At 39.5% G+C, this 11,792-nt stretch overlaps 2 protein-coding genes across 6 annotated transcripts; both read right to left on the bottom strand.

The window, feature by feature from the left end:
- Nucleotides 1-2,831: 2,831 nt before the first annotated feature.
- LOC122031174 lies at nucleotides 2,832-6,069 on the bottom strand. The gene is made up of 2 exons (XM_042590309.1): nucleotides 5,524-6,069; nucleotides 2,832-3,079 (listed from the first exon to the last, which is right to left on the bottom strand). Exons 1-2 carry the CDS (start codon nucleotides 5,882-5,884, stop codon nucleotides 3,048-3,050), a joined length of 393 nt encoding a protein of 130 aa, XP_042446243.1. The 5' UTR covers nucleotides 5,885-6,069; the 3' UTR covers nucleotides 2,832-3,047.
- A 1,403-nt stretch (nucleotides 6,070-7,472) lies between these two features.
- LOC122031173 (squamosa promoter-binding-like protein 16) lies at nucleotides 7,473-11,311 on the bottom strand. 5 transcript variants are annotated; one of them, XM_042590308.1, is made up of 5 exons: nucleotides 10,994-11,311; nucleotides 10,749-10,814; nucleotides 9,962-10,626; nucleotides 8,757-8,863; nucleotides 7,473-8,241 (listed from the first exon to the last, which is right to left on the bottom strand). In XM_042590308.1, the coding sequence occupies exons 3-5, from the start codon at nucleotides 10,399-10,401 to the stop codon at nucleotides 7,625-7,627; spliced, it is 1,164 nt and encodes a 387-aa protein (XP_042446242.1). In that variant the 5' UTR covers nucleotides 10,402-10,626; nucleotides 10,749-10,814; nucleotides 10,994-11,311; the 3' UTR covers nucleotides 7,473-7,624. The 5 variants fall into 5 exon arrangements, with proteins under 5 accessions (XP_042446242.1, XP_042446240.1, XP_042446239.1 ...); XM_042590306.1 differs by having other exon boundaries at nucleotides 9,962-10,814; XM_042590305.1 differs by lacking the exon at nucleotides 10,749-10,814.
- Between the last annotated feature and the right edge of the window lie 481 nt (nucleotides 11,312-11,792).

Raw genomic sequence — 11,792 nt, 5'->3', positions numbered from 1 at the left:
TACGCACGGAGGAGAGACAGCTCCGTTTCATGCTCTTGTTTCAAGCGTTCCTGGAGGCTGATTTGGCGCTGCAGGCTAGCCTGGCATTCCTCTTTCCTCGCCTTCTCAGAATGCACGCAAGACTTCGCGACACGATACTGGGCTTCCATGGAGCGCAGGGCAGCTAGCTGACGAGCTCGATCCTTGGATACGCGCTCCAGTTCACGTTCCTTCTTGGCAAGTTGTAAGGTGAGCTGGTCTATACGCGTTTGGGAAGGTGCTTGATCAACCTCCTCAGAAAAAGGAGAATGCATCGCGTGGGGAAGAGGCTGGTATGGCGCGGGTTAGCAAAAGAAAGTGGGAAGGCGTGGCAGGAGAAGATAGAATAAAGGAACGACCATAAGGCTCTTTATAAAGAGGATGGGTGGCCAAGTCAAAGCAACTACGTGGGCACGGTACCCCAAGCGACTGGCAAAGCAATTAAGGAGGCACGGTACCTCAAGCAACTGGCAAAGCAATTGAGGAGGCATGGTATCCCAGGCGACGCGACACAAAGGTTGATGCGTGAGGCAGGAAGCAAAACGCGCAGAGATATGCTGAGGTAGAGACACAGAGATAGGCTGAGGTCACAGAGATATGCTGAGATCTTAAAGATGTGCTGAGGTCTAGTCAGTCAGACTTTCGTCCTCCTTCGACTAAACTTGTGAGGGAGGCTTGTGATACGGTTGGTAATGGAGGGGCCCAAGCGGAAAGGGTGAGAAAGGTCAAGGCCATATGACGGTCAAAAGTCAAGAGGACATGGCGGTCAATAGTCAAGCTGACTAGGCAGTCAAAAGGCTAGCATATGGAATAAGCAGAGGTCAGGCAGACTTGTTGTTCAAGCAGGCGAAGCCGTTGGAAAACAAAGGAAGATAGCAGGCGGAATACGGGGTGCAGGTCGGGATCGGCAGAACCGGGCAGAGGCAGGTCGGGATCGGCAAAGCTGGGTAGAGGTAGCTCGATCTGCAGGCCTATGGTCGAGGGACAGGTCACAACTCACAGGTCAGAAGTGTCAGAGCTGCGTAGAGACGGCTCAGTCCGCAGGCCTACGATTCGAAGGCCCGGAAGCGCAAGTCACAAATCATAGATCGGAAGCGTCAGAGCTGTGCAAAGACAACCCGATCTACGGGCTTACGGTCGAGGGCCAGCAAGTACTCATGGGTCAGGAGCGGCAGAGCTGGGTAGAGGCAGCCCGACTTACAGGCCTGCGATTCGAAGGTCCGGGAATGCAAGTCACGACTCACAGGTCGGAAGCAGCAGAGCTGGTCGGAGTAGACGGGATCTGGTCGAGGGTGCGAGGTAGATGCAGACCGCGATAAATAGGACGAGCTAAGCTGTGCAGGAGTCGGAGGATCACAACTGTCCGTCAAGGGTAATCATTGCATACCAGGGAGATGTGCGGAGGCGGAGGTCCCTAAGCGAAAAGATGCTCTCATAACCAATGACAGCCTGACAGATGTCCTTCACTACGAGACAAAACCCCTGTGTAAAGGCGGAGGTTTCTAAACAAGAAGATGCCTTCACGACCAATAGCAGCACGACAAGTGTCGGGGATATACGACAAAGCCCAGTGTCTAACGTTTTCTGACAGGAGGGCAGGTTCTGGAAGCAAGGCGGGTGCATAAAAAGGAAGAGATTCCTCGTACGCGGGTACGCGCTCTCTCGTCATTTTTTCCACAACTTTTCATTTTGAGTCTCTCTGAGCGTCGGAGGGCCTGATCCGGGGACTTTTTCCCTGGGTTTCGGTCTCTAACGTGGAGGGAGGATTGTCTGAGTGTGCGCAGGGTCCTGCAGTAGCGTCAGCTACCCATGGGAGCCGGATCACCTACGACTTTCCGTCAACAACCAGGCCACCACAACCAGTCTCTATCTGACTCAGCCTTCGGACGAGATCAATGGTCAATACTATAAAAGTGTAAGTTGGATGGGCTTGATATTTTAGAATTTCTAGTATAATATATATTATGTGAGAAGTTTGAAATAGATGTTCCTGATATTAACATAATATTACGTAAGATTCAAATTTATATTTATTATTTTGTGAATTTATATAGAAATTAAAGTGGTTAACCTCAACTTGTCTGCTGGTGGCAAAGGCATGGCTAGAGCAGCGTGTGCAGAGTGTGCGGCACGTGGGGCACTTAACCTCGTGATCTGCACGTGGTGTGAACGTGGCTTGAGAAGATTTGTTTGTTGGAGATTGTGTTGCGTGTATTTGCCTTGTTTTCGGTCGGCTTGAGCAGATTTGGTTGGAGATAATACTGCATGTCGTTACATTCCTTATCTTTTGGTTTTGTACGTGAGTCAAGGAAAGTAACGAACTTATCGTTGATTGACACATCATGCCTAGAGGGCGTGAGCTTATATTCTAACATGTGATGTGTGCTTTTAATTGCATTCTTGAACATTTTATAATACATTTATCTATTTCCGTGAAAAACACACTTCACAATTTAAGTTACAAGGTTGTAGTGACATGAATTATAACTCACCAATTTTATCTTCCAACGACTTACTACCCAGAGAGGTTTGGGTAGGTGTTCTTGATCCATGTACCATATATCTTAATGAAGGTTTAAAGGATCTTCTACCGATTTCTGGATGCAAAAAGACCAAGGAAAAGGCATCGCTTATATTGAGATTTGATCAACATTTTATAAATAATTTTGTTCACTTCATATAAAAAAACACAAAAAAAATCTAGTAAGATTTCTAAATTTGATTTGGCTTGTCTACATTGGATGGTTCCTATTAGAATCCACCCGATTTATAATTTTAATTTAACTTCAATTTGATTAATATTAAATCAAATATAACTAAAATCTTATCTTTTCCTTCACAGCAGTCTAAGTTATTGCACAATCAACAATCACAGGTCTCTCTTTTAAAAGAACAAGAGAATAAGGAGATGGCGAAGTAGCATTTTATGGATAGAGTTAAAAGGGCATCATTTGGCAGTATACTTGTTGATTTTCAACTTCAGTCAAATATGCAGTAGACTGTTCTATTTACCAGTTGCAGCTCCATGATCAAACAGTCGGAGGTTTAGAAAACACTGACCCTGCAAGAAGGATTAAGAACCATTTAGTAAGAAAGGACTTCTAAATGAAAATAAAAAACTTAACTGAATAGCTCCTGATGCTTCATACTTCTAAGGCAAATCACGAACATTTAGTGCCACTTAAAACATGAGGATTAAGCACTATTTAGTAAGAAAGGACTTCTAAATGAAAATAAAAAACTTAACTGAATAGCTCCTGATGCTTCATACTTCTAACACAAATGACGAACATTTAGTATCACTTAAAACATGAGATGAGGCCAGAAAATACAGAGACACTATTCTAATACAGTAATTAATTTCTTCCTCTCCACTAAATGTCCTGATTTCTGAACCATTTCGGTTACTGATGTTTTTGAACAACACAGTTGAACGAGATGACATGGCGCAACAGTATGCAAATGATGATGGAACTAAAGAAAAGCAAAGGTAAACAAATGGAACCTTATTTCTCAGTTAAAATTATCTCTGTCTTCTTGCAAGTTGTAACCAATGATCAAGCCCTGACCAAACTGCAAAAGAAAGTTCCAATAGGCAAGTCCAAATAACCATACCAGGCAACATGTGTTGATGATTGTTCTGTACCCACATGAATCTCTGATTACCTCGTCATTCAGCAATGATTCATTAAGTACCAAATGAGACTCACTCGTTAATGGAATAAAACCCAAGCCAACCTCTATGACATGGTAACAGAACATTGATATTAATTGCTACAAAAAGAGTCAACCAATTTAATACACTCATTGAAAGTTTAACACTAGGAGTGTACTATGAGTTGCAATTGTGCCATATTGTTCGATAGGTCATAATGTCGAATCGTTAGACTTTGCTTCAGCATTCCCTATTTTCATCCCAAAAAAAAAAAAATTCAGACTCTGTGGTGGTGGTGGACTGGGTGGGTGAGCCTCAACGTATCAACAAGATAAGAAGGGTGTTGACACAACCAAGTCAAGGAATAAATACAAAATAGGCAGCCTGGGAAACTTCGCACTCAGACTTGATATGAGAGATGGATAGAGATAAAAGTTCTAGAAAGTTAAATAAGAAATTTGACATCCAATAAATTGGAGATTAACTAATCATAAATTAGTTGCAGATTTGCAGATCGTGTTTAATAATCATCAACATAAACTAAAGAGATAACTACTCGCATGATTGGCAAATCAAATAAAAGAAAATTAGAAATGGCTCATGCAACTATAGTACTTCTCTCAATCATAGTTATGCGAAACTGCAAAAAGGACATGCTTTGGAAAAGGCGAATTTATTTGTGTGCCTATGGGAAAATGTAAAAAGAAGATCTACAAACATTTTGGAACTCACAAGGCATGAAATGCCATACTGCACAATAGGCATGAAAGAGATGGTCATGCTAAAAAGATCCCCATGAAGGGTACAGAAAGAGAATTCATAAAATGATACTATTGGCATCACATTACTAAAAGAACAAAAAGACGGTCAACCTGTTCATACTTCATATAAAAGCATGTGAATGGTCACCTCGGATGGGGCTAGTGGCTAGCACATGAAGTATTACCATCATATAAAAGCATGTGAAAGATTTCAAGACAGGCAAACAAAATAGGATGCTTGCATAGACAATATTTTAACCAAACGTACTTCCAGATGAAATAAAATTTCATAACATCAAAGATGCCTAATGAGCTGAACATTATTTAAGGGAAAAATCTAGAGAGAGAAAGAGAGATAACCACTCCTAAATCAGTATACGAGAGGGATTTCCTAGTGGTTCATGAAACTTTTTTAATTCACTATCTCAGGTTAGGTAAAAAACTATAAAAGGTAGAAACGAAGATGTTGCTTTAGAGCCTTTCAGTATTTTGTATATCATTCTTTGTTTCCATAGAGAAATTTAAAGGAGCTCTCCAACCATTTTACAAGAGTGGTCCAAGACGGCATGAAAAATGACATAATATGAAAAAAAAAAAAAAAACCAAATCAATGTGTTCCACCTCCGCCATGAAAAGATAATAAGGGAATCACATTACGTTTAACCAAAATGCGCTTGCATTGACAATAACCGCACAAATAAATACCTCAGCAAACTGTGTAAAAGCATCACTCTGGATAATTAAAAGTCCAAAATAGTGTACATAACCACGGACAAAAGGAGAGAAGATTAAATTTCTAGGAAAAGAAGATTTTTTTTTTAAAGTAGCTTTTGCATATTCGACCACCGTCTACATGGCATTGCACATAAAGATCGACTGATTATTTGGGAAAAATTTCCCTTTTCTTCCTTTTTTTGACGAGATGAATAGATTGCAAGTAGATAAAACTGTGCAGCTAGGGAATTGCTTAGGGCATGAGACTATAATTAGAATCCACAACTTCAAGCACAATTGAAACCGATGACTAATCATCGGGGAAGAAACAGGTCGATTCTGAAGAAGAAAAAAAGGCAGTTTCAAGACATTTACCTGACATCTCCTTGGGGCTAGAGGAGTCACGTTTGGGGAAAAGTATGACTTTCCCAATTCTGGGCAAGTACGATAAGATCCCGGCGAAGTAGAACACAAAGGCGAGACCCAAGATCCAGGGCATCAACATGAACCCGATGAAGAAGATGAAGGAGCCGCAGATCATAAGCGCGAGGGACGCACCGAGGAGGCGCAAGACGAACCCCATGGGCGAGATCCGGACTGGCGGGCACCGCCTCGGCGTCCGGGGCCGGGTGGGCACGTCGACGGGAGGCACGGTGAGGCGGGGAGCGGGCAGGAGGGGGGCGAAGATGGCACAGAGCTCGTCGATGAGTCGAGACGACTGGCCGCCGCTCGACATCCCGAATGGAGGCGAAAAGAGGGAACTTCAAATCAACCGAAATCTCGATCCAAATCGGTGCAGGAGAAGGAAGCGGTGGTGCGAAGGGAAGACGGAAGGGAGAGAGGATTCGATTGGAATTGTAAGGATTGGAATAGAATTGGCAGTAAATAGTTCGGTTTTCGGGCAACTAATGATTCGCTATGTTCTTTTTTGGAAACAAAAATCAAAAGAGATAAAGTATAATAGGCATTCCATTTAATATGCTCGATCCAATTTTTTTTTATATATTATTTAATCATGCAGAAACTACAAATTAATTTCTACAAATAATATTTCATTCTTAAAAATAATACTAATATATCTTACTATGTTAGTATGAATCTGCCCTCCTTATAAAATCTAAAATAAAATTACGGAAGGGAGAGAGGATTCGATTGGAATTGTAAGGATTGGAATAGAATTGGCAGTAAATAGTTCGGTTTTTGGGCAACTAATGATTCGCAATGTTCTTTTTTGTAAAACAAAATCAAAAAGATAAACCTCCCTTTTCAATTATAAAGTCTAATAGACATTCCATTTAATATGCTCGATCCAATTTTTTTTTATATTATTTAATCATGCAGAAACTATAAATTAATTTCTACAAATAATATTTCAACCTTAAAAATAATACTAATATATCTTACTATGTTAGTATGAATCTGCCCTCCTTATAAAATCTAAAATAAAATTATGTTAATATCTTTATTTTTCATATAAAAATAATTTTAATATTTACCTTTTATAAAATCTAAAATAAAATTATATTTTTATAAAAATAATTTTAATATTTACCTTTTATAAAATTTAAAATAAAATTATATTAATGTCTTTGTTTTCATATAAAAATAATTTTAATATTTATTAATAATTTTTATAAATATATCAATTAAAAATCTAGAGTTCAAACTTCAACGGTAGTTTATTAGTAGAAATTTTTCTTAATAATTAATCAAGAATATAGAGTTAAATTGCTGCGACGTATTATTGACAATTTTTTTCATTAATCAATCAAAAATTTATAATTCTTTTTAGTCCCACATCTTAGAATAAAGCAGAGAAACTTCTCTAAATATATTAAACTGATAATATTAAAAAATATATTTTTCTTGACTTTTAGCACCAAGTATGATATTAAATTAATTTTTTATATATTATATTACACATAAGAGCAGAGCCACGTATAGTTTTGATGGGATACTTGTCTCACCTTAATATTAGAGTCTTGTCCCTCTAAAGATTAATTTTTTTCCCTCATATCTCTTTTTACATTGCTCCACCTAATATAAAGAGCTTAGCTTATGCATTATGTGTACACAATCACTAGTTTTAAATAAATATTATCACTTCATAAAAATTAACATGTAACTACTATAATGATGATTTTATATTATTATTTGATTTTAATGATAACGTAATTAAAACAACATTTCCCGTGCATACTTTTGAAATATTTCAAAAATGGCAGGAGAATTGTCCATTTGAAAAAAAAACAAGGGTATGTTTTTCTTAATTTAGGGCTTTTTTCTTCTTAGATATAACCAGAAATATTACTAAGACAACAAAATTAATACAACCATGATTTCAGAAATGATCAGTTATCAGTCCTCCTGATAAGAAGTGAACATAATTTGATCTTTGAGGAATCTAAGAATATAGACAATCTAAGGATGAAAAGATCAAGATCTGCCTAATGGTGTCCTTTAAAGGGAGGCTGGCCTACTGCCATGGGAAAGGAAGAGCTTGAGATGTACTATCTGAGGACCCTTCATCCCCGAGCCGGAAATCTGAGACCAAGACAGTCCTCCCATTCTCCATGCTTGAGCATGAGTAGCCTACTGGCTCGGAAGTGGAGTGACCATACTGCCTGAGATCGCCATACTGCAAGCTCGCACTGAGAGGCGGTTGGACTGTGCAAATCTGATTGGCCCATTGCATCATGGGGCTCGAGTTGAAGATACCTGATGTCTGATTTGGAGATGACAGAAGAGAGAGAGCACAATCAGAAGGGAAGACTCGAGTTACATCGCCGGCAAACAACTTGCTGCTGCTGCCGCCGCCGCCGCCAACAACAGATGGAGTGTTTCCCATTAGATGTGTTTGGCCTACGAAAGCTCCGATTGTGGTTATGCTGCTGAGGTTGGTCTCACTCTCTTGCAAGAATGGGAACCGCTTTCTTTCTTTGCCGTAGATGTGAGAAGAGTTTGAAAAAGAGAGGTTCCTGTCGAAGAGATTCGGCACTATTGGGTGTGTAAATCGTGCATTGTCAATTCCAACCCAGTTTGGCTCTGTTGTGGAAGTCGGAAAGACCTGAGAATATGGCGGGAACCTTGTTCCTGTCGACGCAAAAGAAATCATTAGGACACAATATATCTGTATCAGCAATTGCAGTTGCTGACCTTATTTACCAAATTTTCAGGAGAAAATTGGAGGCTTAAAATTCCTTAGATGTTATCAGACTCACATACCTCTAACTGTAATTTGACTGTCTGTGACAAGAGCAACGACTATACGAAGCATCAGTACTTCCTAGTTTAACTTATGAAGAACTACTTCCTAGGTGATAATTCAGACTGTAAAAGCAATCAGCAAATATGAACAATTCAAAAACAACTGCGTGCGCAGCCATAGTGAATGAAAAGATGACCGACACAGGAAGTGTTTATGTAAATAGAGGAATTTGCATTAGAATTTGATTACTTGTATAAAAACTATCATGTTTTTAGCATGTAGAGGAAGCAAGATACTAGTCTGTAGAATTTTATCCGTTAGCGACATTATGTAATTTTGAGATGACAAGCTGCAGGTCTATAAAATATAACTCGAACTTTGTGATCTGAGACTAAGCTACCTGAATTTATAGAACTTGGCAGGGGTTTCCTTCGACGTCTATTATGCCCATCGAGACGTTTGCGACAGCTTCTCTTTACCTCATCAAACTCCGTAAGCGAATGAAATCTGCAGTAATAATTTATTCAGGACAGGAAACTGAATTATTCCTCAGGATGAGGCAATGAATATACCCCTAAAGAACAGTAATGGTCAGACAGTACATAAAAAAGAATTTCCACTTCAAATATATCTAATGAAAAAAAATTGATCTCAACACTTTTGCCTCCTCCGTAGATGACCTCGTGTAAGGCCAGGAAAAAATATCCATTAGAATAGATCATCAATGTGGAATCAATTAAAGCTGTAGCAAAAAACTTACAAAGAGTTGATCCTTTGAATTGACGAGGTATAGTATAATGATATGCTACAAATCATATTATTAAGCCTGGATATTGTGAAACTAACATCGCACAATTTCTCTCTTCAAACTGAAAGGAAATAGGGTGCTTAATGTAATCCTCAAGTCATGAGCATGCTTACAGGAATGACACATAACCCCTAATATCAAAATGATTTAGCAGCCATAAACTCAGAAAGGATGTTGCAGTCGTAATCCTCTGTTGAGCTCTAATCCAACAAGTAGGTTCATCTTCATAATTATGATACAATTCTTGTTAACTAAAGATGATTTCAGGTCAGGATACGCTAACTAATTAATATAAAATTAGCACATCTTCTATTGTCCTCAGAGTCAGGCTTCCAATTGATTCAACTATTTCCCAAAGAAGGCCTTATAAATTTTCATAGTCATCTTCTTGAGATCTTATCCCTTTGCACTATTTTCGTATTTTGATTTTTACAAAACAAAACACTTGTAAACGAAATAACCAATGGCGGCATAGGAAACGACATGAACATCATGAACGATTGCTTAATCACAACATTAAGTAGCAGCTTAGAATGCTAAGACATCAGATGATAAACAATTTACATATGTTGTAAATATTGATGTTGAATTTTGTCCTGATTTACATCACATAGGAGTAAACTATACTAATTCCTACAAAATTGCTTTCCTAAAAATATATCCTACAAAATTCATCAGAATTGATGCTAATAAATGGTTTAACAAAACAGTCATACGAGTGCGAAAGACTTAAGAACTAGTGCATGACATAAAACAATCAGGCCTATGCAAATCAAAACCATCCCCTGTTCCTTTACCTGCTGCACTGCTGGCAGAATCGTTGCTCATGGCCTCCGACCACAACCACAGGAGTCTTGGAATGAACCTCACAGACCTTGTGGCGGCGATGGTACTCCCTGCATTTGCTGAGATCTGCTCTGCACCCATCAACCATGCACGAAGCATTCTGGCCTACATTGCTTAGGGCTCGCTGCCTCTTCGAAGGACCTGATGAAGAAGATGCTGCCGTGGTTATTGTGGCTGCCGTGGATATTCTTGGTTGCTCCTTACACTTGTATGATGACCCGGAATCGCCCAATCCCCCGAGCTTGAGATCGACAGAACACTCCATGCCACTCAATGGTAATCGCTTAGCAAAACCAACACCTGATCCGTCCAGCACAGAGCCAAGGTTGGCTTCAGTGCCGCGGTCGAATTCTGGAAAATCCCATGGAGGCATCTTCGGATCCCAGTCCATGAAAGCAACCACCCCCTCCTAAGAACTCTGCGCGCTATGTCAAACACCACCTCCTTTTCCCTCTCCTCTCTTGTCACACTCTCTTTGCACCCATCCGCACTCGTGTGTTTGCCAAAATGCGTCAAATCTTGTTCCTCTAATCACAAGCAGATATGAGAGATCACCAGGCCTTTGCAACCACAGATCGTAGCATAGCCAGCACCCTCGACTCTCAAGTATGGGAATCTAACACAGTTATGTAAAGAAGCGTATAAATTATGTCCGCCAATAAAACAGCTCAGAATCGAACAAAAAATAAAGAAAATTAGCCCGTCCAAGTCTAATCTCAACAAAAGGTCTTATCTTACAACACAAGTAGATCAAAAAGCTGGCACAGTCGTTCAAGAACAGTCGACGTCAACAGCAAGCCAACTCTAAAACATCAAAAAAAGGGATTTTTAATCCCTCCCTCAACATCAACCACAACACCAACAACAAAAACTAAAGTAACAGAGCGATTCCGAACAAAAGAAAATGGGACTAAAAAAAGGACAATGAAAACTCGACTAAAGCAAAGAGCCGATGAAAGGAGGGCAGGTTCTAGTAAGCAAACCTCTCCACCGCACTCGCATCAGCCAACAGCTTCACACAGGAAGATTGACCACACAACCACAGGGTTGAGGTTGAATTATTGGCAGGGAAAGAGGGCAACAGTGAAGGTGGCCAGCCACTGGTGGTGAGTATTAAATAGGAGTGGGGGATGTAGGTGGGTGAGTTGGAATGGAAGAGAGCAGCTGAGGGACAGGCAGCAGGGGAAGGAAGGAAGGATGCAATTGAGTTGATGACAAATGAGGATGTTTTTGTTGTGAACTTTAGGGTTTACTGTGGGTCATTATATATGGGGAAATGGGAAGTGGGACTAAAAAAATATGAGGAACAGGAAGGAGTAGTTGATTTGAAGTCTCCAATGGGGGATATGAAGAACAACTACTACAAACATGAGGGAGATATGGCAAGGAAGGTGTGGGTGAACTTGTGTTTGGTAGGGTATGTTTTGTGTTTCTTGTTTTAAATAATTTTTGTTTTCTTGTTGAAAAAACCAAAGACAACAATATTACTCAAGTGTTTTATTTTTGAATTTGAACCTTTTTTTTTTTCAAAAGAATCAAATGAACATCTTGATTACTTAATTTGTTGACTGAATTGGTTTTGTTTGAAACACAAAGAATTTATGTTTGATTAATTTGTAGTACGAGTTTTCTTTTACACACCTTTATATCCTCTAAGATTTGATGCTCTTGTCCCCTTGCTCCTTCAACATTTATTTAATCCACTATTCTCCATTAATCACGCAGCAATGCACTTACCAATACCTCATCATAAGCCCCTCTTGTCCCCTATTGAATTAATTT

Source organism: Zingiber officinale, chromosome 11A (genome assembly GCF_018446385.1).
Source record: "Zingiber officinale cultivar Zhangliang chromosome 11A, Zo_v1.1, whole genome shotgun sequence".
In the NCBI taxonomy this organism is placed as follows: domain Eukaryota; kingdom Viridiplantae; phylum Streptophyta; class Magnoliopsida; order Zingiberales; family Zingiberaceae; genus Zingiber; species Zingiber officinale.
The sequence above is the reverse complement of the archived record's forward strand: the minus strand, read 5'-3'. Positions and strand labels throughout refer to the sequence as shown.